At 40.7% G+C, this 27697-nt stretch overlaps 1 protein-coding gene across 2 annotated transcripts in view; it reads right to left on the bottom strand.

Moving 5' to 3' along the window:
- The window catches only part of MAP2K5 (mitogen-activated protein kinase kinase 5), a 122532-nt gene that overhangs the window by 81923 nt on the left and 12912 nt on the right, over positions 1-27697 (bottom strand). For both annotated transcript variants that reach the window (XM_080626543.1, XM_080626544.1), the window contains exons 4-8: positions 24354-24423; positions 20602-20642; positions 19792-19859; positions 16828-16876; positions 11828-11892 (exon numbers count right to left, since the gene is read on the bottom strand). In XM_080626543.1, coding sequence (XP_080482669.1) covers positions 11828-11892; positions 16828-16876; positions 19792-19859; positions 20602-20642; positions 24354-24423 — 293 coding nt within the window. The remainder of the gene's footprint in view (positions 1-11827; positions 11893-16827; positions 16877-19791; positions 19860-20601; positions 20643-24353; positions 24424-27697) is intronic.

Raw genomic sequence — 27697 nt, 5'->3', positions numbered from 1 at the left:
TAGTTGCCACAGTAATTACCTGTTCCAATGAGTGGGTAGGGAAAACGGTTTTGTCAGATATTACATACAATTCGAAGTTGGAAATGATCATTTTGGTTACAATCAGCACAGTGAAAGCCTGAAGACTTAGTACTTTTATGTAGCTTCAGAAGGATTGTCCTGGTTTAGCAGTAGCAGTCATTTTTTTCTACTGGTGCAGCACTGTGTTTTGACTTTAGACCTGGGAATAATACTGATAAAGCTGATGTTTTCAGTTGTGGGTCAGAATGTTTACCCTGACCAAGGACTTTGTGAGTCTCATGCTCTGCCAGGGAGGAGGGGAAGCCAGGAGGAAGCAGGGACAGGACACCTGACCCAAACTAGCCAAAGAGGTATTCCATACCATAGCACGTCATGCCCAGGATGTAGAATGGAGAGTCCCCGGAAGGGCTGGATCATGGCAGGGTGGGGGTGAGGTACCGGTCGGTGAGCGGTTGTATTCTCTTCCTTGTTATTTCCTTTATCATTATTACTATTAGTGGTAGCAGTAGTGATTTGTGTTATACCTTAGTTATTAAACTGTTCTTATCTCAACCCGTGGGAGCTGCATTCTTTTGATTCTCCTCCCCATCCCTCTGGGGAGTGGGGGGGGGGGGAAGTAGACTGCGTGGTTCTAATTTACAGCCGGGGCTTAAACCACGACAAGGATGCACTGAAATAATCCCACAGAAGGTCTGCAGCATGAAGAACCTACTTGCTGTGCATACCACAACCACGAGTTAGTCTGTGGGTGTCTATGAGGAGATTAAACTAATATTCATAAAGTAATGTGAAGTCTCACCCCAAGTGTCACCTCTCGCAGTCCCAGTGACACCTTCAGAAGGAATCAAATAAACTCATCCTGTAGAACCAGATCACCGGATGAAGCAAAGCAGCAAAATGCAAAAGGTTCCTCAGCAACACATTTCACTGCACATTTCAGTGAACACAGGCTTAAAAGTCTTCCAGGATGGTAGGCAAGTGGTGTCACCTAATAAACAGTTCCAGTTTCTCTTGCTAGAATGCATTTGAGCAGTGCCTAACCATAAAGACAAGTGGGTGTTATAGAGGAGTGAAAACAGTTGCTAAACAGCTGCTGAACTACTTGAAGACAAATGTAAAGAGCAGGAATTAAACGGATGGAAATGCAAAATATTCAAGGAAAACACTGTTCTGACATTTTGTTCCTTGCATAAACCAGCTCTGAGAAAACAAGTTCATTCTGCCCCTCTCTTTTTTGTTGGAGTTTGCTTTTGACTCACTGCAGAAAACCAGCAAAAGCTCTATCAGATTATTAGATCAGTGGCTATAAATCATATATTGCGAAGGTGAAATTGCACCACATCAGAGACAGCTTCTGCAACCAGAAGTTTAAAAAGTACTTTTGAACACTCGATGCCAAAGTCAACTACTTAAAAAGTTATCATTGAAACGCTGCTGCGCTCTGCCAAGTGCAGGAAGCAGGTTCTGACGCGCATTTCCTCTTCCCTCTCTAGATAAGGGACTGCTGTTTAATTAAAACCAAGGTTTAATAACTCCGAGTAGTAACTCACCCAACAAAATGTTTACAGGTTGCACAAAAGGAGGAAGAAATCTGCAGGGAGGATGGAGGAAGGAGCGCAGCGAGTCCTCCTCAGGAATAAAATACATTCCAGCGAGAAAGGCAGTGTGGGAGAAAGTGTTGCAAGAGCTCAAAGAGGGGGGGGAAAATGGAGCAAAAAAGCTGGGAGATGGGGAAAAAGTGAGTTTTGGGGGACCTTCCTCCCCCCTTGCCCTGGTACACTGTGCTAATGTGGGATGGAGGAAGTGGCCAACATCTCCTTTGGAAAGTTCTCCTAGGGCGCACACACAGCATGTGATGTGGAGGGGTTGGTTTAAAGCCTCCACACACTGTATGAGAGGACGGGCAGACTTCAACCACCATGTACTCTGAAACCTCTCCACTGGGGAAAAGAAATTCAAATCCTACCCATTCCCACTAGAGTTCATTATTCTGAGCCCACTCCATCCATTACAAGGAACAGCTTCTAAGCAAGACTGGCACAGTTGTGTCAAATATTTTATTAACCTTGACTATTAACCATATCCCCAGATATTTAAAGCCCTGAAGGGACCTATGCGAGCCAAGTCCTTTAGCAGAACTTTGTCTCTTCTGCTCTGAAAATGGAGAGGGCCCCTGAGGGAGCGCTGCAAAGGCAGCTTGCCCAGCTCTGTGGCAAGAGCTGGGTTATTTTAGGGAATGAAAAAGGCAGGGTGGGAGCAAGCATGTGCTCTGCTTGAACAAAGCCCTCCAGCTAAGCCAGAAAAACTTGTGATGGACTGTGGAGTATGGCATGTGCATCCCTTGTGTTCCAGAAATCAATATCATGGAAAACTAGAATAGGGCTTTGGGGGAACTGCCAGCTCCTCGGCATCTCTCCCCCTCCCCGCACTGTATATAAGATGTGTTTCTAAAAGAAAGCAAATTAAACAATGAAAGCGGCAGAGCAGCTGGTTTCTGTTTCAAAAAGGAAAGGCAGAAAAAGGTAAGTGAATTTTATATTGCCTGCTTTGTTCTCCCTGAGCTCCGCTGCAAAGAAAACCAGAGCAGAAATGTAAGATGCTTTGCCTCAAACCTCTTTACGGAATAAACCACAACCCATCTCAATATTGAATGCTAACAATTCCATATACTGTATATGGTGAGTTTGTGATCAGTTCAGAAGTAAAACAAACCAACCCAAGCAAACAGAACATGCACAGGCTGCTTAATAAACAGCTCAGACGTCAAACAAAAACATTCTCCCTCTTTCAACTTGCTAAGACTTAACAATTTTATATTCTCCCTGTGAGGAATTTTACCTAAGAGCACAGTGGGGAGCTGCACTACTCGCTGTGATTGCAGTATAATTCCTTCTAGGGTAAGCAAAGAACTAACTTCAGGTTTCACATGAGAAGCACTCAAGAGAAACAGCAATTGTCAGTTTGTTTCTTGATTTTTAATTGTAAAGCATTTGCTCACATATGAGTGACTTCAGGACGGTCACATCAGGAGCATGGACTGGGCATGCAAAGATCCCAGTGCTTTCTCAAACTGCCTTTCCTAACAAATATAACAACTTCTTACTAAAATCTGAGTTTACTATTGAGATACTCCAAGCAAACACAGTCTCTATTTAGAAGCAAAAATTCATGGAAGTTATTATATCATGCTGCTAATGCTGGTGCAGAAAGGCACTGAAGGAGCCTGCAGCAGGCTACCACACTCAAGATCTGTCTTCCCATCTGTTCATGCTGGACACCAGGATATATTTTTCTATTTCCTCCCCCCTGATAGCCACAGAAACAATTTCTAATCAATAAGATATTCCTTGCCAAGGGAAAGCCATGACCCGTCTGCTATGCCAATGACTCAGTCTCCTCCTGTTATAGAAATATAACCAATGTCAGCAAATATGACAAAATGATGTACTGACAGTACTGCTGTGTTAGCGGTGTGACTGCAGGACCCAGGGACACAACTCCCCTCTCACAGAGATACCAGAGGTACTTATGGCTGATGCCACAAACTCAGACATGCTGTGGCTCTCCCGGCTCTCAAGTGTTGGCATGTCATTCTGTTAACAGCAGTTCTAGGAGATGAAAGGGTGGTTGCACCACCACACCATCTAATCCAACCTCCCTCTTGAAGTGGGACCATAGCAGGGGATGAGCTCAGCTGTGGCTTTGTCCAGCCCTGCGCTGAAAGCCCCACTCTCAATTTCCCAAGGTGGCAACCTGAGGCTACAAAGTAAAACTAAGAGTAAATATTTCAGGTCCATTCTCCTAGCCACATTTCTCCCTGCTTCACACCTTGGTATGTATTCATTACACAACTGTTTAAAACATCATCAAGACATCATTTCACTTGACGAGAACCACAAATATTGCCCTGTTTCCCTGTATCTGTATCAGCTCACCCACAGCACTGCACTGATGAACTGTCCCCCAGATATCCTCCTCACTCAGTACATAGAATAACACACACAAAAAGTCACAGCATTTCCTACCAGAAATGAACATGCACCCAGAAGTCCCACATTTCTTATTCGAGTTTAAAAGCTAACACAAAAAGCTTTGGTTGTAGCAAGCAGCACCTTCAGATGTAAGGGCATCAATGAAGTCAAACTAAGCATTTTCCTGCCCTGTGCGAAATAACCTAGAGTAAAATGACTGCGCCAGTGCTGTGCAAGATGAATACAATCCTCTAAGTGCCATGCATTGCAGAGCGACGTGCCAGCTGCAAACTCCACACAGCAAATCACCCACAGATTTGGTTTACTGTTCATTTTCCCCTATTTTTCCTCCTCTTTTTTCCAAGTACTGCCACTGTCTGTCATGCTCCTGGTCAGTCTGGCATTCTGATGATAGAATTGTCACATACTCTGATGGCCATCTAAAGAAACAGATTCAAATTGTTTCTAGGAAATAAACACTTTGACAGTTGTTGCCTTCTGCAATAGACAAACACATTAGCCTGACTCTCTGGCTGTTAAAACAGGAAATCCAAAGTGCACAGCAGTTGTAAAAAGGAGCTTTGATGGGGTCTGTGCTAGTTCAAACAGCAATCTACACCAACCTCCCCTCCATCTAAAGCCCCATTACAGATGCTTGAGTACTGATTGCAAAATGATTTGTTGTTGAATGAGAAAACACACACAAAAATACTTGCATCTGAATTTGAAACTTTTCAGAAGAGCAACACTGGCACTAAAAGCTGCATAAGGAAAATGGCAATAAGCAAAATGTCTCACTTAACCCATCGCTGTGGGAAAGAGGCGGCTTTGCCATCCGAGCCAAAGCACAATGAACCCCTCACCTCTTGCATGCTGTAACCTACTACTTCCATCTGTTACCTCTTACATGAGTCTTCCTTCTCCACTGCAGCCAAACTTCCAGGGTCAATCAAAACTGGATTACAAGACTTTCTTCTTGTACCCATCCTATTGCAGTTCAGACTCCATTCCTTATAGAGAGACCTGTACAGAAAGGACTACAGATGGAGAAGGCTTCACCTCGACACTGCTTGATGAGGCTATGGTGCCACCATAGAGTCATGGAATGGTTTGGGTTGGATGGGCCCTTAAAGCTCATGCAGTTCCAACCCCCTACCACAGGCAGGGACACCTTCCACTAGAGCAGGTTGCTCCAAGCCCCGTCTAACCATCACCAACACCAGGTCACTCACTGCCACAGGACCAATCCAGATCTGATGCAGGCACAGTCATGTGTTTCAGCTGCTGGCTTTAAACTAGCTCAAAGGGCAGAAGACAGCAGAGCAGTCTTTTTAGACTTCTGTTTAGACTGACATAGCCATGCACTATTTGACAAAGCCAGGACAAAGTAAACCCATCAGAGTTCTAGGAAGAAACTTGAAGCAACAGAATGAACCATAAAGTACATCACATCCTATGATGATGGCAATTTAGATGCCACATGTCTCCACAGCAAGACCTAAAGCTGGATATTCTGCATTATCAAACCATTTGCTCACGAGAGATGGGTTCATGACACTCACAGCATAACAACTATTAAGGAAAAACAGAGCTGTTGAGTAATTCAGTATGGACCAGTGGTAGAAAATAGAACTGTGTCAAGAAGCAAACGCTTTCTAGGTATTCCCTGTAATAGCAGAAAGAGTGTTTTCTTTTAATCATGGTTCAGTTTCCAGTAGAAAGCTTGCAGGAGCAAGGCTGAGAGCACAAACACCATGAGGTTAGTTACACTGTTCCATCCATTACTGGACTGCAACGAGATAACATCATGATGAGCAACATGCTAGAAAAAGTCTGGCATTGCTCCTCTTATATTGCTTCTTGCCATCACCACTAAAGCAGCTGTGGTGACGTACGGGAGGGTGGTTGTATGTCAGAGCTGGGTACGGCTGGCTGAGCCTTATGATGGTCACTGGATATCTGAGTGGTTCATTTTTAGCGTTCTGAGAATCTGAGGTGAAAAGACATGGAAAAATCAATGTCAACCTTGCTGGTGCTGTTACAGCCACTGCTCTTCACAGACATCAAGCAGAGATTAAGGAGACAGTCTGAAACACACCACTGGCAGCATAATGTCAAGAAAGGATTCCTACATACATACACGTTCTTCTGCCCCCTATCATCTCACATTCACTTCCAAGGGCAAAACCCTGATTCAAACAAGTATTCAATGCTGGGGAAGAGCCAGTGCCTATAAGCTTGGTGGCAAATTTCACCAACTCTCTACTACATGGAGTATTATTTGTTACCAAGAAACAGATGCTCTTGCCCACACTGGGGAAGCTGCAATGAGAGCTGCCCTACGCTCCCACACCACTCATTGGTAACAAGAGCAAACTCAAGTTTTCAAGGTTGCTATTTGCTTCATCTCCCAGGCTATGGGCATGCAACACAAACAGAACAACTTTAATTTAAGAATCATCCCGTTTCTAATTAAGCAGCCATAGGCAGCTGGCTGGATACATTTTAATCAGCTTCAATAACATATTGATTGTATACTGAAGCTTAAAAATTAAAAGTAAAAAGATGACCGGGGAATTGTCCCATCTCAGAACAACAGTAGAACCCTCTGTAAATAACTCCTCTTTTAACCATCAGCTAAATGAACACTTCAATACTGCACTACAAAGTCTTCTGCAAAATTACTTTAACTAACAAGCAGAAATTTATCAGCTTCAGCCAAAATCAATGCTGAAATCAATTTGAACACTGGTTGTGTCTAAAGGGGCTCATTGGCAATTTAGGGAAATTACACCATGTAAATGCCTGTGCTTTAATTGAACAGTTTCATCAACTAGGCTGTGATTGCTGTCCATTCATTTATTTACTTTCACTGCAGCTCCCATTCTGCAAAGGAATGGGTTTTGTCAGACTTGAAGGAGGTACTTTATCTTCATTTTATGCACTTTTGTGCATAACAGATTTTATGAGGCAGGCAAGTGATAGCCAGGGTCAAAAGAAACAAGTGAACAGCAATCACTGGTCAGTCTTGTTTAAACTGCAATGATAATATGCAGAAATTTGGGGGAGTATTTCTGACTTACTCCAGCTATTATTGTTCTAACGCTTTGCAGTGTGACTAAAAATAAAACAAAACAAGAGAAACAGAAAACGAAGGTAGTCTGGGAAGGGAAATAATGGAAAAATGCCTCAACTGCACCACAGGAATGCAGGGAGATGCCATTTTCAGACTTCAAATGGCCACAGATTTGTTTTAACACCACACAAAACACTGAACCTGCCTGTACCTCCTTTCGTCAGAGCTGCACCAAGCGCCAGGCTGGGACAAGCAATGTGCATGAAATGTAGTGAGAACCTGCCACGGGCAGGGACCCCTTCCACTGGAGCAGCTTGCTCCAAGCCGCTGTATCCAACCTGGCCTTGAACACTGCCAGGGATGGGGCAGCCACAGCTTCTCTGGGCACCCTGGGCCAGTGCCTCAGCACCCTCACAGGGAAGAGCTTCTGCCTAAGAGCTCAGCTCAGTCTCCCCTCTGGCAGGTTAAAGCCATTCCCCTTGGCCTGTTCCTACAGGCCCTTGTCCAAAGCCCCTCTCCAGCTCTCATAGACCCTGTTAGGCACTGTATCACTTCCCTTACTCTCCAACACAGCTAAATCTCCTCCTGTTTCCCCACTCCAGAATTGACAATGCTTTTCCCTGCTGATGTTCAAGGATATGCAATACACTGGCAGGCGCCATTTGCAGCCTGTCTTGCAGGAGATAGCAACTTCCCAGCTGTCTTGCCATGCACTATGTTTAATGTGCTAATGGGGCACCCCAAGGTTGGTTGAGATAGAGAATAAGAAAACGGGCATATGCTGGAATGTACAACTGAACTGAAGAGCAGAATTGCTCCAGTAAATTGCTCAAACAAATTAAGCTTCTGCACTTATCCGTATTTCCCTGCTATACAATTCTGCTGGGTGGGACATCATCAACAGCCACTTCTCTCCCAATTACTCAAGTGAAAGTGAAGCCGTCTGGTTTAGCAGCATTTTGCTAAGATAGTAACCGATTCCCCCTTTCCTTCCCTCTCTATCCCAGATACTTGGTAACTTCACAAATTAATTAGGGTATCATTGGGACTTTATGTTTATTTCACTATATGGAGGGTTATAGCTTTCTGCTGCTGGAGACTCCTCTAACAGAACCCAAAGATCTACAAACCATACACAATGCACATTTCAAAAGAATCCCAGACATGCAGAAGGAAACAGTGATACTACAGATATGCCATGTGAGAGAGACTTCAGAGAGTAATAATTTGCCTCTACTTTGTAGTACTTAAGTTCAAAGTATATACAACTGAGGATTTGGCATCTAAATGATTTAATGTAGCTACTCCAGAGACTGGCTGGCAAAGCCTATACATCCCCTTACAAACCAAAATGTTAACCTTCTTTCACTGAAGAGAAGCAACCTCATAGAAACAGCCTCTCAGAGCTCTGCAATCAATGATGGTGCTAGAAGATGCAGCACAGCAGCACATATTTCAATGTCTTTTGGACCTAGCAGTGAATGATTCTTCCAAAATAGCAACTTAAGTAAATACAATAGATGCACTGCTATACAGAGGTGTTCTGCTGCTGGGAAGCAACCCTAACTGTACAGTCACCATCCTACCAGCTTCTATAACTATCTTATAAGATAGCTGATAACAATGAGAAAGCCTGCTGCAGAGCTGGAAGCTCGTACATCTACCAGTGGAGCAGTCTTAGGGCCCTCTTGTCAGGAAAGGTGCGGATCTCCATGACGTAACAGCGACTGAGAGTTTCCAAATATTCACCGAATTGGGTAATTAACTAGCTTTGCCATATCTAACCCCATAATTGTTATCACTCCTTAAACAAGAAAAGAGCTTATCAAAAGGTAAGGGAAAACAGGAAGTCAAACAACTACACAATCCTCTCTCTTTAGAGCAGGGAAAACATTGAGATTCAGCAAGTTCTCACTGGAAATATTGCTATAAAGTATTGATTTTTTACCAGACTCAATTGACTGAAAAGTTGTTTGTATAGCAATACTGGCCGAGCCAATATACTGAAACAATTTTGCTACACACAGTAATCAAGTGTATTTCGAAAGTATAATTATACTGTCATAAAAATGAAGCTAAGATACCTCTTCTCCAAGCAATGAAACAGCTGCAGCTGTAAAGAACCCAAATAAATGAAATACATTTTCTAACTAAACATAACGTCTTCCAAAGAGAACAAAACCACCTCCCCTCTCCCCCCTTAAGCCAGGGTTAGCGTGAAAAGTGATCAATACTTCAATCTCAATAAACTATTTCAATAGTAGTTAATTCACGTGGAAAGAGAGGCTCAAGATTTTTGCTCAGCGACCTGCGACACGCTCTCTTGTTTGCTCAATGCTGATAATATATCATTGCCATAATGGATATGACTTAGTATAAAGAGCTAGAAAGAAAGGGGAAAAAAGATACCACATAGCCACGCTCATTCTTTAGGCTCAGATCAATAATACACACTACACACAGGCTCTTCTGCACCGAGCCGACAGCATGGTCTGCCGCAAGAGGAAAACAGCCAAACGTTCGCAATTCATTTTATTTGACAAATGTTCATTGATTTACTGAAATAAAATATATGTGGGCTGCTATCTATGACTACTGCAATCCAGCTACCTGTAAGTATTCCATTTTGCAGTTTCTTCTTGGCTTGCGTGGCTCAGCTACTCCTTTGGCAAAGAGAACAGGTTGCCTTTTACAATGGGGTGATTGGTGGCCAGGCTGGAGCAACCTGGTCTAGTGGAAGGCGTCCCTGCCCCACGGCAGGGGGTTGGAGCTGGATGAGCTTTAAGGTCCCTTCCAACACAAACCATTCCATGATTCTATGACTGTTCCAAGGTATTTTATATATAATGTATTTATATTTTTGTACCACCTTCTGCATCTAGCAGTGCTCTGTCACTGCATGTACTAAGCACACACAGCAAGCATGGAATGTTCCTTGTGAGTAGGGCAGAGACAAGCTGAGAGACATTAAATTCAGCCGATCCTCAGTGCAATCCCATTAGCAGAGTCCACATTCACTTCCCTTGGTTTACATTCCTTAGACTTTGGCCACTATCAGACAGACAATGAAGGCGAGAGACTTTTGTATGACTTGGCATGGCCATTCTTACGCTGCTCATGGTTTCGCATTGCTAGCTCCTTATTTCAGCTAACAAAGAAAGTGACCCAGAACTGGGTAACGATGACACATAAAGGCTCCCTCACTTCATGGGACATTCCTTGTTCCTAACTGTGCTTCAAGTGCTTTCCGTAGGGACCAGAGCCCGAGGCCCATCTTTGCAACACTTCTTCCACCTACTTCCACCCCCGGCAAACAGGGAAGGGAAGCAACCTCCTCCAGGTCAGCAAACAAGAAGTCACTGACTGAGCTGTAAAGTTTAACACCCTCTCTCAAATCTTTCCTACTATCTATGCAGTTGGATATTCCATAGCACAGAATGCCATGCTCAGTATAGAAACTGGGGGGATCTGGCCAGAAGCCACTGGTTGCTGCTCTGGGACAGGCTGGGCATCATTCAGTAGGTGGGGAGCAATTGTATTGTGCATTGCTTGGGTTTTTAACCCTTGGGTTTTACTCCTCTCTCCTTTTCATTACTATCATTATTACTCGATTTTACTTTATTTCAACTACTAAACTGTAAGTAAGATAACAATACTGTTTCTGCAAGTTTCTTGGTCTAGCAACACCTTTCTACAAGAGAACATCAATGAGATGTCTGAACTATGTTCCATCTACAGGGCTAACCTGATTTCTGACGAGTCCATTCAAAGACTGGATTTGTTCCTTTAAGGTTCTGGAAGTCCATTTTCATTAAACCTTCTGCAAGGAGAGTCGTTTTGCCATGTTGGCAGCCAATTAGAAACTACACTAAATGCACCATGGCTTTTAAAACATCTTAAAAAAATGCTAATCTCAAAGCTAAAATGTCTAAGGTATAAACAAAATCATAATGGGATGCTGGGTTACTGTATATGGTAAATAGCTCTCTGGAGGAAACCTTTATTACTCCCTCAGGGCTTTCTTACGAAGTATGGATTTCTTAATTCCTAGTGGAATATTTTTCATACACCACTGCAGACTATTAAGTACCAGATATTACATTATGTAGTTTAAACTTTGCACTATGCATGAGAAAGACTTTCCTGTCGAGAAAACTATATCTCTGCTATTATAATCTTTACAATATTAAAATTAATACTGGCTGCAGGGTATAAGCTTCACTACCAAAATTTGGGGGAGTTTATCATTTAATGTATTCATCAGCCTATGTGTGAAGCTGCTTGTGAGGGAGGGAAGTCACTGCAGCAGCAAAAGGGGTTATTTACTAATTTGGAATTGCTAGAGAAAGGCAGAGCAGCGGTGTCATCACATCCCACTGGTGTCATTCTCAGTACTGGGCTAGCAAAGGGCGTGGTAAAGCAGCAAGAATAATGGCATTGCAAATACTGAAGGCAATTCATTATGCTTCAGGACATTTCAAGTTCCACTTGTGAACCATTAACTTGTTACCCAGGAGGGATTCAAAGCTAAGTATTAAAAAGATAATAAAAATGCACCAGCCCTCATGGCACCCAAGAGCAGATACCTTGTAAATATGGAAAGAGGATTCTTAAGAAGTTCCTGTTAAGAACGTATTTTAAATCTTTTCTTCACAGCAGCACTGCCCACCTACATCTCAATACAAATATAAGGGTAACAAAAAAAAAAGGCACTTTTAAATTCCATTTTCAACAATTTGAAGTGAAATTCAACACTCACTTGTAGACTGTGCCTCCATTGCCATGACCGAGGATGTCTCGATACCGTATGTCTTGTTCATTCATCTCCACAAGAAAGAAAGAAAAACAAAAGAGATGTCATGCTGTGGATGGAAATGTCAAGGAAAAGCAACTCTAGGCCATAAACAACAAGCAGTCTGGGTCATTTCAAGTTCAGCTGCAAGAACGAGAAGATCAATACAACATTTGCTGTCCAATTTATAAAAGACGATACCAAGGGACAAAGTGATGGAAAGTTTAATGACAATTTGTTTGCCTGGGTCATTTCATTAAAGTTTGATAAAAGGTGTCAAAATGGAATGATATAATATAGCTCAAGAGGGTCAGGTCACAGATACTGATAGGAAAAGGGTCTCCAGAACAGCACATAACCAAAGCCAAAGTTGGAGGTGAATGGAAACAATCCACCAGGAAACTGTCATCTTAAGTATGGCTCAAAAACTTGATGATTTATTCTGGAATCAGCATAACTGATACTAATTGAGTGACAGTTCTGGCACTAGGAAAGCTTCACAGTGCTTCATTTATCTACGTTTTAACAAAGGCAAATCTTTGGAAAACAAGAGTCTTGATGTGCTATCCAACAAAGATGATTTTCCTTGAAATACACAACTAATTGCTTGCCTCGATCTTTCTGTTCACCAGAACAACTCTCCAGACATACAGATATACTCAGATCTTCACCAGAAGCCAATACAAGCACCATACATTGCAAATGCTGGAATTTGTGATCTTTCTGATATTGCTTTTAGAAAAGCTTACTGTAGCGCTGAATGAGCAATTCAAATGTAAAACTACAGTTCAACCTTCTCCTGTACGAATACAGTTATTCTGATTTCCCACCTATTAAAGAAAGGTCACTGAAGACATTTTTGAGTGCACATGTATGCTTGAAAAGAAAGGTATCATCAGAATGAATTCTGGGATGTATGCATTTTCTATTTCAAAGAGATATCCCTCTCTGCCTGAAGTTGCACAGGATTGGGCAAATCCCATATTAGAAGAGATTTTCCTATGAAGCATTAACTCATTTCTAGTAACTATTTGTATTTTGTGGGATACTAAGTTAAACATTCCACATGAGTTGGCATGGCTGCTTAAAAATTGTCATTTTTGTGTTAAAAGGCATCAACCCCCCTAATGACATGTCTGCTCTGCTATCACTGATGTGATTAGAGATCACATAAGCACATCTGAAATAGCTTCAAATCAGTGATTTCAAGTACCACATGGTGACAGCTCACCGTAAGCCAACTACCTGTATTTATCCATCTTCTGAAACAGCTTTTATATTCAATGGGGACATGTGCCCTTAAGTTACTAAGCCATGTTTAAGCATCCCCTTTCATATGATGTCAGTGAAGAGAAGAGGAACCTTCCTTCGACTGGAACAAGTAAGTGATGATAACAAGGTAAAATGCACTAAAGAGTCAATACTCAGCAAGTCTTAGGAACAAAAAATGGAATATTAATTGATTTTAAATAATAGGTACTAAAGACATAAACGCTGAACTCCAAAATCTGTTCTCCTCCCTTTCACTACCTGAATAAATAGCATCCTTGTTTCTCACAGGAAATACTCTGCATTTCTTCCAGCAAGGGTAGAACCTCCAAATTCTGAAAAACTCCAAAATACCTCAAAGCAGAAGTTGACTCTAAATTATCACCTATTTGTAGTTAAACCTGGGGCCAGATAATCTTAAGGGGGTATGAAATAGCCCATTCAAGTATCAAGGTTTAGTCGTGAAAGCTATCTTACTTATTGCATCCATCAGAAAATGCAAATAAAAAGGAGGAAAAAAAAAGGCACCTCATGAGGAACAATAGCTCCTGAATAGGTTTTAAACTACGTGAAGAATCTATACTGGATCCTAAAAATCATCTCTCTCAGACTGCAGTACTCATTAATTTAAAGCACACACTGGGTTTAAGGAGTCCTGCTCTTCTAAGCTGGAGGACTTTAATTCTCCAGTCTTTGAGGTAACAACAAACATCTTTTCGCTATATTTCCAGCAATGTTCTTCTAAACATAACTCTTAAGAGAAATTAAATGAATACATAAAGCCATGAACTTTTATCTTTGCTTCTTGGGGGGGCGAGGGGGAAGAATTTTTTTTGCAGTTACACAAGCTATAAGCAACAAATTGAGCAGAACCAGAGACATAAAATGCATTCTCTTTTTCTCCTGCTTTTTGCTAACTGGTAAAAGGAGTTCTTTTCTTCACCTCAGTCCCTAAAAGACAGTGATAGGAGCAGCTCCATCCTCTGCCACTGCACTGTTTGCACCCGCTGCCAGCCCAGCACCATTTCTTGTCTCTATGCACAAAGAGCAACCAGAAACCCAGGGTGAAATAGGAAGCCTGGGGTGGAGCAAGTATCTGCCAGCAACCGATAGAGAGATAAAGCGTGATTTACTGGCTCAAATAAAGATGCCAAAAACATGTGGTGATTTATTTATTTTACTGGGAAAACTGGATTCTCAATCATAAAATGATAACATAATAACAATGAACTCAACAGGAAGGGCTGGAATATTAAACCTGCAAACCCAAGTTTGATTGGATGCCAATAGTAACAGAATTAATGACAAAGTGAAAGAGACTTCAATTACGGATCAGCAAACAAAACATGCCTTGCTTATACCTGCTGGTTTTGAAAGAAATCAGTGTCTATCTCTTGTAAATCATTAAAACCAAAATGCTCAATTAATCCTTATTTTATATGTAGAGGCCTGACAGAAGCAAAGTCCTATAGCCATACCTTTGCTTTACGAATCGAAGCAATAATGGTTTCAGAAAGCAGTCACACTCTATGAGCAGACAATTGAAGAGATTTAGTAAATCCCACTTTATAGAGCAGAGACTAATCGGAAAACACAAGCCAGTCAAATGTTTCTTATGAACTGTTGACACTATATCAATGCTGAATCAATTGGTGGCATTTACTCTGAGTGACAGAAAAGAAATAAATATTTATATCACATCACCTATATCAATGAACCTAGGCAGAAAGCTATTTCTAACTTGTCAATATTTGATTATCTTGAAGAATCGTGTCCCCTTCTTTTAATGATTAATATGAATTCCTTATTAAACCTAAATGGAAACTACTAGAGGAATATCATTATGAATGCCTGAAAGCAGAAACTGCCAAAAAATAATAAAAAATAATAACCCAACCCATACTTAAGTAATGATGAGTGTGACTTAACCCCCTAAAAGGAGAAAAAGTTAAAGTTACAACTAGAAACCTATCTCCAGTTACGGAGCTGTGACCAAATTCTGCAGAACACAATGCAGCATAACGAAAAGCATCTTCTCTCAACAGAAAGCAGTGCAGCTCCTGCCAGAGCAGGGGGACTGAAAGGTAGGGTTAAAACTTACTTTGTCTTTTCTTTTTCTTTTTAAATGGGTTTAAGTAACATTTTTAAATATCATAGTAAGAGCTTTGGTTCCTTTATGTCTTTCTACAGTTCTACTATGCAGGAAAGAAATCTGTAAATCTATTGCAAGGCACAGAAAATACTCATTTCTACTGCTGAGAACAAATAAAATGCCAAATTCAGCTTATGGACTCAATCACAAAAAGATAGCTTTTACTCACAGTCCGTAATTCTACTTCAAAAACTATTAGTAAGATTGGAGTAATTATCAACTTGATTTTCAAGGTTCAGAAGCATGCTGCTGGTATTTACAGGATGTTAATTTATCCAGAGAAACACACTGCATAGGTATAATTTTGAAACATGAACAAATCTACCTGGTAGGCCCCTGTGAATATTAAACTCAGTCTGCACATCAGGCTTTAAAATACATTTCCAAGCTGTATTCAAAGGATTCAGTGCCAAACAGGCAAGACTGCAGCACTGGGCTGCTCGGCTCACATTTTAGAGGGGCACCCTCATCTATTAGACCACAATGTTACAGGTGATACTGAAGGACAAGCATGAAGACCAGCCTTTATCTTCTTGACACGCTCAACTACAACTACTTGATTCATGAAATGCCAATGAGGCTTGGAGAGGTCATTGTGTGAAGGCACTGAATACGCATCTGAGATAATTAAGATTTCAGCCTTCGAAACATGGAGGGGAAGTGAACAGCAGTTAAGAAAATCAATAAGAGTCTTTTATTTGCAGTGACACAGATGTCTCAGTCAATAGAGCCTAATAGGCAAGCTTGATCGCAATGGACAGGTGCTGCCTCCAAGGCTATCAAAGGGCTTTCACTATGACAAACATTAAAATATATTTATGTTGGTGCTGCTGAAGAATCTAAGGTTCTTTTAAAGGTAGTTTAATTTAACAGTACATATTTAATATCATTATACTACCACAAGCCTGGCCATACATTCAGCTCAAAATTGGTATGAAATGTTTGTCCAGGACATCCATTTCTCCATCAATTGTTACATTAAACCTTTTACTTCTGGGTGCCAGAATCTGAATGTTCAGAGCAGGAGAAGCAGTAACACGACAGCTTTCCACAACTCTGGAGTTTGTTTTGCTTTAGGTTGCGTTTCAGGTTTTCTAAGAAGCCACAACATAAGGTGACTGCAAATAGTAGAGAGCAGTTCCTTGCAAGAACCTGCTAAATATTTAAGTATCAACTGCCCTAAAACCCACAAAGGTCATTTGAAGTGAGCGGTTGACTTAGTTATTCAAAATTGATTAACTTTCTTCCCTGAAATTGTGGCAGCAGCACAACATGTGTGAGGTACTTCAATCTATTTGGAGCCAAATCTGATTAGCACATTTTGAGAAATGGGAAGCAAATTGCCATGCCAATCAAAGCAAATCAGGACACATAACTCATTCATATCATGAAGGTTTTCATGGTCCCTCCAGTTCTGTATTAAAAGAACACATTACAGCTAAATGAGCAGTAAGCATCTCTCCACCTATTTGAGGTGTGCCAATCACTGCAGAATGAGGCAGTAACGAGACGTGCATGTGGCCCAAGCTCAATTCAATGCACCTACCTGGCCATTTGCAAGTATTTTCTTCAGCTCTGCAGAAGACTTTTTTAAGCTGAAAATAAGAGAGAGGCAATTATTTTAAATGACTGTGCCATTTCACTCTATAAAATGAAGTGAAAGCATGAGAAACCACAAGCTGTCAGGTTAAGTTCACAGTTACATATTCTGAGTAGGCTTAATGTGAGCAATGCTGACTGATGGTCAGTATAGCTACTTCTCGAACTACAGGCAGCACACATGGAAAGCAATGAACGTTTTAAAACCTCCATGTATTCTCACCTTTACAAACTGTTTTAGATACCTGCCTGTACTGCCCTGTGAGATACAACCTATTGTATGCCAGTTCAAAGAAAAAAACCCAACAAACACATACCCTCACACACTCTAAGTTTCGAGAAACAACATGAAAATCAGATTCACATCTAGTTTTCAGGTGCCCCATCTTGTTTTAAAACTCCTAAAGGCATTATCCCTCAGTAATTTCTATAAATCTGCAGCAGAGCTGTATGCTGTCGATGTGGCCTCACTACATCAACTGACCATAGACTGGAGCATGGTGTGTAGGCAGCTAAGTCCTGATTTAGGCATCTTAGGGATACGCCTAAATTCAGAGGGATGAGGCCAGATTGCCACAGAGTCATATCACAGAATCCTAGAACAGTTTGTGCTGGAAGATATCTTGAAGCTCACCCAGTTCCAACCCCTTGCCACAGGCAGGGACCCCTTCCCCTGGAGCAGCTTGCTCCAAGCCCCTGTGTCCAACCTGGCCTTGAACACTGCCAGGGACGGGGCAGCCACAGCTCCTCTGGGCACCCTGGGCCAGTGCCTCAGCACCCTCACAGGGAAGAGCTTCTGCCTAAGAGCTCATCTCAATCCACCCTTTTGTGCATCCATTCCAGGTCAGCTTGCTGCTGCAGTCCTCCCATATCAAGAGAAACTACTCCTCTGTCAGTGGTCTTACATTACTTAAAATGACCCATATATTTTTTTCTAGTAGAACTTTAACAAACCACAACTATCGGCCATCTGTGTTTTATAGGTAAAACTATTAATGGCTTCAAACTGCTTCCACTCACTTGCAAAATACTGCTTCACCTCCTTTTCCTGACAAACTCTGTCCCTTGTTCATTCAACACAACAACCTGCCTGGGTAGCAATATGTCTGCAAAACTTAATCTCAAAGAGACATTCTGCTCTTATTACTGAAGTTAAAAAGTACAAAATAATATATTCTTGAAAGGCATGTGCACGTGTCTTGATCACAGATCATTATTAACAAGAACAGTGAAAACACAGATTTCGTATTTGGTGGCTTTGTTCTTTAATAGGCCTCTTGTTCCCACGACTACTTTAAAGCAAAATTAAGTTTTCCAAGGAAACATAAGTTGATCTTGTCATCTTTCATGACTAACAATTTGTGAACATGAAACAAAGAGAGACTTTCAATTACTTCAAAAACCAAACTCGTAGTGCAGAAGGTTTCGGAAAAGGAATGGCAATTAACCACCAAATAAGGTGACAAGAATCTTCTAGAAGCCTCATTTTCAATGCACTTCAAGAACAAGCTCAAAGTACAGGAAGTACTGAAAGTAAAAGCACAACAGCAACAGAAAGCAGCTTTATTTAGTTCAGCAGTGTGACAGATTGGGAGGAGGGCTGCAGTTCATAGAGACATTCCGATTTACAGCCTTTAAAGAGTGTTGGTTAGGATCTTCCCCAAGGGATGGGGCAAACTTTGCCAGAGGAGACTGACACAGGGTGTTGGCTTTCTTTTTTTACTTCTACAATTTGCAAAGCCACTAAAGGGAGCATCAAAACTGGTTCTAGCGGTAGTTGAAGGGGGCTACCAATAGCAGGACTACATCAGCACTGCTTCCAACCATGTGGGGCGGCATCCTCCTCGTCAATGGGTAACCACATCACATCACTCCCACCACATGAAGCTGGGGTTTGTGGGACTGTCCCACCACTGCAGCACTTCGTGGTGTCTGACACAGTGGTTACCAACACCCCAATGCCTGAGCAGGTCTAAAGCAGTATGATGGGTCTTTGGTCATGGTCATCTCTGGCCATTTCCTTCTGCAAAATGCTCTAAGAGAGAAGGGAGCAGTGTGCTGATGCACAGATACATGTAGTATTACATGCTTATTAGAGTAACAGAATAATACAGGCTGAAAGGGACCTCCAGGGATTTCTATCCCACTTTCAAATATGCTCTCATATGAAGAAGACAGAGTCAGACTTTTCTTATTCCCTTGTAAGAATATACAAGGGTTTTTTCTGTTTATTTGTTTTAACATCAGATTGAGTACAATGACTGCCTGCAACTGCTCACGTAGTGACAGGGAATTCATGGTCCAGTATTTAAGAATAGATCTCTAGGAAAAAAGAAAATGCGTTCCCTTGCATTTTAATATCTTAATATGGGGTTTCAAATTAGAAGTGGAATCTAAAAAGAAAGATAAGGGAGGCAGACTCCCAAACTTTGCTGAAACTGTATGAAACAGGGCACTTAAACTGCTCAGGTTTTTCAAATATCTCACCCCACACTAAACCCACTGAATTTGGTATCAAATTTTAAATCAAGAATCCTAGAGTGAGGTAAGTAACAAAGACCTAAACACACAGACCTTGCCACAGACAGCGATTATTAGATCAAGTAAACCAAATCAGCTCACCCACAAACAGTATTTCAATGCTTTATGAAGGACAAAGCCACCTGAAACATCAGCAAAGACTTATTTCCTTCAGCAGAAAATACTTGTGAAGAACCAGCAGTTCAAGTCTAACAAGATCCATGAATCAAGGCAATTTCACCTTCCCCACTCCACTCCTGCGTGCCCGGTAGTCATATTGAAAAAGTTATACAACATCAAGCTTATTCTTGGTACCTCTGCACACAAGGCTCCATTTTGTTTTAATAAAAGCAAAGAAAACAAACCATATGCTCCCGTTCTTGACTCTTACCTATTGCTTGGAAGGGAATCTGAGACGGCCGAGCTGCTATTATTAGCAGCCCCTGCTCGAGTATTTACCTGCAGGCAGGGAAAGGATCTTGATCAGTCAGTTGTGTTCAGAGGACACTATTCTAATTAACCTGTAATTTGCCATGAATTTCTCATTTCACTCTGAAGGTTAATTAGCTTGTTGCTAGGCTTGCCGGTGGTTGAGGATTCGCCTCTATGTAGGTTAGCAGGCTATAGAATTCCTGGACCACACTATATAGTCTTTACATTCTAAAGGCTTAGTTAAATAATACAAAAAAAGGGATATGCCCACCGTTTCTTCTCATTTTAAAAGCTGAACAATCAGTTCATATACCTGTAGTCTTCTGCATTTCAAAATGGGTATGATTACAGAAGCAATAAGCACACCTGAGTGAATCAAACCACCTAAAAGAATTTCATTGCTGTGCTTTCCATGCTTAGATAAATGACTGAAATCAAATTAATACATTGGGGTTTTTTTTTAATGCTTTGAAGTACAGGCAGACGTTAGTTGATAAACTGAGCATTAAAATCTAGGCACTTATTAGCAGAGGTTAAAAACAACAAGAAAGGCAATTCCGTTCTTAATAAAACTGTATACACAGCTCCTGCAGCCAACACTCGGCAGATGAATCCTTCCCCACCCGCACCAACAAAAAAATTAAAGGGGGAAAAAAAAAATCTGCTTGTCAGAGCTGAAGAAAGTGCAGTTTTATTTGACATTTCAATAAGTGGAACACAGCATTACAAATCCATCTAACTTTACTGAAACAATTATTGAAATTCCTACCTTCAGGCCATGTATGTTCCGTTTCCCGGGAGGTTTGCAGGCTGAAACAGTAATTGACTAAATTGTAGAACACATCAGGGCCATTTACAAATTTGCTCAAAATGAATCTTTTAAAAAGAAATGAGGGTGACACCAAAATTAGCGGAGAGAAATGATTGAAAAGTGCCTCACAAGACCCAGAGTGGGAATTACGAACCAGGATTTTTAACGTGCAGCAGTGAGCATTTATAAATGCTAAGAGCTTTCTGACACCGTGCAATATAAATTCTAATTTCTGCTTAAAACACATCCGAATCAAGAGAGCTGCTGGCTTAAATGATCAGATTCTTTTTGTAACTCAAATTAAAATCCTATGTCACCATATTTTCACATGCTGTATTTTTTTTCCTGGCATTTAACAGAAATATTTGTAAGATACATTTTAAAGGACTCAGCTGCCACATGTCATGAATTAGTCACATTGTCAAACACAGGCAGTTGGTTTTAAACGTAGAGTAAAACATGTCAGGGGCAACAGCAACCGAATCCTGGATAAATGCAATGCAAAATGCTGCATTTTGGACACAGATGTACAAATATGGCATGTTAGGATGATGTCTATGTTTTGAGAGGGACTTGCTGCTTGAGGAGAAAGTATTTTCCTTAAGTCTCTCCACGTGTATATTGCCTTGTTCTTCTGTTCAGTGGATGTGCTTTTGTCAAACGTTAAAGCCACAAAGGCTTCCAGCTACATGTTACAGACAGTTCCCATTTTAAAACTACAGTGCCCTACAAATTGTATGTTAAAGGGCCTGTCACTTTTGATTGATTGTCTGAGGAGGGATGTATTTGATTTTCTCTTTCTCTGATGCACATGCATTTCCCTTCAATTTTTGACAGCAGGAAACAGAACTATTTATTAGCCAGAAGGACACAGATGATAGTTATTAAACACATCAGTTAGGGCCAGGCCACATGCCTTTAAATGACATCAGAAATTACAGCATCTATCTTAAAGAAGAAAAATATTATGATAGTGTGAGCATTAAAAATAAGTCAATCAGAAACCAACAAACTATTATAAAATATACATATAAGCATATTATACTTTTTTCCGATAGATGAAAATCAACATTTTGAACAAGATATTGAAAGAATAATATTTTTTATGGTACGTATTTGAATGGTATCTTCACCTTGAATTGCACAGATTGGATATACCTATCATAGGATATATATATCTGTATATCTCTCTATACATAGATATCATAGTATATATTTTTATATATATACACATATATCATAGACAGGATATAGATCTCTATATCTATATATAGAGATATAGACAGGATATATATCCCTATATGTATATACATCATAGGATATATATATGTATTATATGCATATATCTCTGTGTGTATGCAAACATACCCTTATTTCTATATATGCACACACAGAAGTTTATTTTCACTATAAAAAAAGAACTCCGGCTCTTATTACCTAGACAGCAACAATACATTTCCTTGAAAAAAATACACCAAATAGGATTTTTTTCCCTTAAAGACATTTAAGTTATCAAACAAATATAGCACAGGCAAGGTAATGCAGGAAGGCACATGGACCATTACTACTGGCAGGCTGTATGGAAGGCAAGAGTTTTCGGGTGCTGACTGGAGACAGCAACTGGGAAGCTTCCTCAGAAGTGAGAGAGGCAGAAAGGGAAAAGGACTCAAAGGAAGATTGTCCTTGCAAAGAAAGCTCCTAAGAAGGGAGAACCTGAAATTACAGGCAGAAAGCTGCACATTACTGACAGGGATCTAAACTGCAGTACATGGGCAAAAGGGCATGAAAGAAAAGTGCTTGTGCTAACAGAATTTGAGATGTTCATTAGAGGCAGGATGAGAAGACAGAAAACAGTGCAGGAAAGCACATTCTGTTCAATACTGCAGAAGCCCAGCAGTAGAACTTGGAGGTGGGCTGGGTATGAAAGGAGTAGCTTTAAAGCTGTAACCTAGAAAGAATAGATGTTTTAAGAAGGTGATTTGGAAAGATGAAACAGCAACTCAGCTCTAAAGCAGCTCAGAATCAGTGACAAGCCACTGACGAGGAAATAACCCAGGAGACACATGTAGTTGAGCCAATGGTGAAAATGTGGAAATAATACATGGGGATTGTATCCTCAGCAGCATGAAGATGAATTCTGAATCTGTACAAAGACTATTCTTGGATGTAAAGCAAATACAAAAAGAAGGCAGGAGTGGGAATCCACTTGACTGGTTCTTCAGGAACAACACAAAAGGAGAATCTAAAAGAAGGTTAAGCCTGATTTGTAATCTTAAACGTCCCTTTAAACACTGAGGCATGCAGCTACTGAGCACATCACAACTTCCTTTAACTGCTTGCTTAAGGGGAAGTATATCAAATTGCCTTGTATTTCCAAGAAGGGCTCCCTGCCTACTAGGATCACCCACTAGATCAGCTTCTCCAAGCCACATGAAAGCCTCGCATTTTATTTCTTGCAAGTGGTGGTCGGTGTTTTTAGACATGGAGTACATCAGTAATTAAATGGTCTTCTACAGAAGAGGACTCTTGTACAGAGAGAAAGGTCTCAGCCTTTCTCTAAGGACCCTTTGAGACCCTCACATCTCAGCCTGGGAAGAGGCAGAAGGCAACTTCCCTCTTCACAGCCACTCTTGCACTCATCTCACAAGAGCACATCTTGACTGCTGATAGCTCTGGAGTCCCCCTCTCAATGGGATCCTGCAGTCTGAGCCATAAAAGAATAATCTCTGTATTCCCCTTGAATTCAGGTCTCTCTTCCACAGGAGCACACTAAACTACAGGAAACCCAGCCTCCTTTGGAGACCTTATTAGCATATGTTTGAGAAGGCTGTTGGTTAATTGCCCAATTCAAACTTCAGAGAGTTGTAAGTAATGGAAGTCGAGAATGTTTAATTGGGAAACTCATGGTATGATTATTTGTGTAATATCAGTTAAGTGAGAACAGTTTCATTTTTAATTATTTCAATTAATTTATTGCTGGGAGATTTACTTGGAGAATTTAAACCTGTTTCATCAATTAAGAAGCAGATTCAAAGAGAGCATCTGAATGAATCAGTGGAGTTATGTAATGTATCAGTCTTTCTTTAACCATTACTGGAGTTCAGAGAGAGCAGAGCATTCCCAAAAACCGAACCAGCTGCCTACGGATTTTTGTTCAGGATGTAGATGACCTATTTTTTAATTGCCTTGCCCACATACCTGATTACACCTCTCCCTGTTCAGGAGGACTATTAAAGTACTTAGAATCATTTGGATACCACTGTTAAGTGCCCAAGATCTTACTTAAAATGTGTCACAGATCAAGCTGCTGTGACTGACAGATTCCCGTTTTCAAAGTGAACAACGACAGTCTGTTAAACTGATCAATGAGATTAGAAGATCTTAACAAAGCTCCATTTTCTTAAGTACCCAAAACTTAAGTTATTCATCTGCTTTGAATACATGCAGAACCATCATCGATGAGGTTTTTAAATGTGCTTAAATATGTTCTATGCAAACTGAATCTAGTTAGTCTAATTTACTCCAGTAAATTAGCTATTTTATATGCAATAAATGTAGTTTTCACTACACTCCCCACAATAATGAATCCTTCTATCCAAATTAAGAGGTAAACATCATGTTACGTGCATTTAAACCTCCCCAAAACCATAATTGTTGATGAAACAGTTTACTGATATCATCATTGTTGATTAGAATTTGTTCAGCATTACCTCTTGGATATATCTGTAGAGGCTCTATTAACTGTCCATTTACTTGCTGTTCCATTACAGTGGAGTAATACTGCAAAGAGAATAAAGAAAGAGATTACTCAGTATTGTATACATGTAGTAAGAGCTCTTATGGACTGGTTAATTCAATGAATTTCATTTTTGTTTAACTGCTATAGTACATGAGCTTTTACAATGCTTTCTGACCATTTGCAATGCTCACACAATGAAGTGGCATGGGAGGAAGGCAACCCAGAGGCTGCATTAGTACTAACTCCAGCCCAGTGATCTGTTCTTGGCTCAACTACACAAGTTTCAGGCCCACCTGAAGCCTGGGAATACTTCAGATGAGCGAGCAAATGCAACATTTACAGCAAACACAGCAGTTGCCACACCTGGAGAAGCTGGGAAAAAACAGTCAAATGCGGAAACAAAGAAATGCTGTAAATATAAGCACAAAGTGTGCTATTAGGAAAACTCTGAGGGAGAAAAGGATCTGGAAACCATCCAAGAACTTGCAGTGATGAAGCACAGTCAGGGCAGTTGGGCCCACATCCCATGTAAGGAGAGATGCTGTGCATTGCCTCAGTATGCACATCTAACACACAGTACGGCAGGCAATGGAAAGCCACTGCAGACATGCTGAGACCCTGGACTCCACAGGAACTGCCAAGAGTGACCAGGGAGAAGTTTATTGACAAAGAAAGGTGAAAAATGGCCAAAAAGGGATGCAAAAGTATCTGAGAACGTCATGACCCAAGAAGACATAAGATATATAATGTGGTATGAGGAAGCCTGAGAAGTGGCTTCTCATGGGATGGCATCCTCATGAGGATGAGGATGAAGAGTGGGATTAAATAAAGAAATAAAGATTTGGACTAAACAGTGAAATCTCTATTAGCCTCTTTTAATTGACCCTCACTCCAGAGGAGGGGTGAACATTCACCAGACAGGACATTTAACATCACAACCAGACAACCCTGGGGCACGAGACGGACCTTGCTATGAGTTTACTGCCTACAACCTGCACATCTCTCATCACAACGTGTTACATGTTGACAGCACATCACAAAGCGCGTTTCTTCTGCAACCACCAAACATCTTTTGAAGCAAACACATTGGCTGTGGGCCAGATCTTCATGGCATAAATCAGTGCAGCACCACTGACTTTCAAGCTAATTCTCACCAGCTGAGTGTGGTCTAAGACTTCAGCGTGTCACTGTTACCAGAGGCTTGTGATACTGTTACTCAAACTGGCAAGAATGGATGTCAACAAGGAAAAAAAAAACCCTTTTCTGTGTCTTTGCGGAATCAAGCCACAGAAATACACAAGCCATGCGTATTTCACTCACACTTGATGGCTTCCTGTAACACAAGCATTTTTATTTATTCAACTTAAATAAGACAAAAGTTTATTAACTAGCTAATGTTACAGCACACTTTCCTCTTACAATGAGATGAAATATGCACAGGAGTAAGCAAATGTTAAATGGACACCAAAATCAATCTACACGCAGAAGTTCCTACTGCTTCCGTTTTCCACATTTGTGCCAAGCAGGAAGACATTTCCTTTTTGTTAAAAACCTGTTACGAAGGTTTTGCTTAGGGTTTAAGGACCCATCCAGCCCCACCTCCTGTGTGTACATCTAATGTGGTGCTTGCTGCTAAAAGCATTCCCCTCACTAAAATCTCACCACAGACTTTGGAGGGTGGCCTCTCACTGATATTAGAGTACAAACAAAAATCTACACCTTAAATAACCACATGCTTATACAGAGCAAAGCTCTTCATCCCAAAAGCTCACTCTTGAAACAATCAACTTCCAGGAGGCAGGACTACTCCACAGACTTATATGGGATCAGGGGGTCATGAATAACACACCAAATCCTCTCCCACATCCCCATATCCCTTTGTAAAGAAGTGTCACTGGTACCTACTAGTTATGGAGCTGTGAAGGAATCTCCTGCTCCACTGGGAGCCAAAATTGCTTCAGAAAACCAAACTTTTTTATTATAATTTTACTAGTGGCATTCTACGATCTACATATAGACATACATATACACACAGAGTATAAACACATATGACATACTCTCTAGAATAATAAACTAAACTAAACATATATGAGATGGTTCCCTACCAAAAAAAGAGAGGAAAAAAACAGAAGGAAAGAAAGAAAAAACCACAGCCCTCTCCATTACTCAAACAGTGATGACAAGTAAATGAAATATCAATCATGTAAGTTGTCAACCTTTTGGGACAGCAATAACTGTTAACAAGTAGTCTGGAAAAATTGTCTGAAAATGACTTGGCCTCCACACATGAGCATTTGAGGTTTCCATGGAAAATTAAGATGCCAGTGGCTATTTGGAACATTGTTCAGGTATTCCTTTTAATGGAAAATTTGCCAGTTATTGATCCAGAGCATGTACCCCTTGCTTCCAGAAAGCTGCAAGCAACTTTCCAATCAGTGCCTGTCAAAAAAATTACTGCCTTTTTATACTGATACAAGACAACAGCTAAAGTGCAGTTCCACTGCTGTTCAATGGCTGGCTGTAATTAACCGCAATGCACAGTACAAAAATGACTTTATTCACCATCCCACAGTATTTGCACTGACATAACACGAGAGTATTTCTGCATACTCTAAAATAACTCCAGAACTGCCTAAAATAACTTTCTGCCAAGTTCAGAAACCAAAGAGCTTAAGATAAGAGGTGGTGCATGATTCAGAACATCTTCCCCAATCACTGTGTCATACCTCCATGGAAGAGATGTGTATCCTCAGGGAATTAAACTGAAACAAACCCCTTTGCTTTCATTTGGGAGGACACTGGACCTGGAGGCAAACGGCACCATGTCAAAATTCCTAGAAATATTTCAGCAGCTGTCCAATCCTCCAAATATTTGTGGCAGGCCTCAAAATAGTCAAAAATGAGTATTTTTTTCTTCCCCCGTATATTCTTCAAGATTACAGGAAATTCAATGCTTTTCTTGCAGGATAAGAACATTTGTTTTCTGTTAAACACAGCCCCAAATGACACCTATAGAATATTAGAAAGTTAAACCACCAGTGCAGCACTCAAATAGAAAACTAGTTTAAAACTGAAGGGAAAATTTTCAGAGAAGAAAAGCTGCTGAAGCAGAAAGAAGTCATTTACAGACATCCCATAATTTTAAGGGAAAGCAGAGAGTTGAGCAATCATAACTCTAATGTACTGAAACTTTAACAGTAAGCTTGGAAGCATAGCAAAAAGATGACCTTACAAAGGCATGATTAATCTTAAGACTGTGTCAGGAAAACTCAAGTTTTCCAGCAAAAATGGCAGACATTTTATCAGGGAAAATAT

Source organism: Psittacula echo, assembly GCF_963264785.1.
Source record: "Psittacula echo genome assembly, chromosome: 10".
Classification (NCBI taxonomy): domain Eukaryota; kingdom Metazoa; phylum Chordata; class Aves; order Psittaciformes; family Psittacidae; genus Psittacula; species Psittacula echo.
The sequence above is the reverse complement of the archived record's forward strand: the minus strand, read 5'-3'. Positions and strand labels throughout refer to the sequence as shown.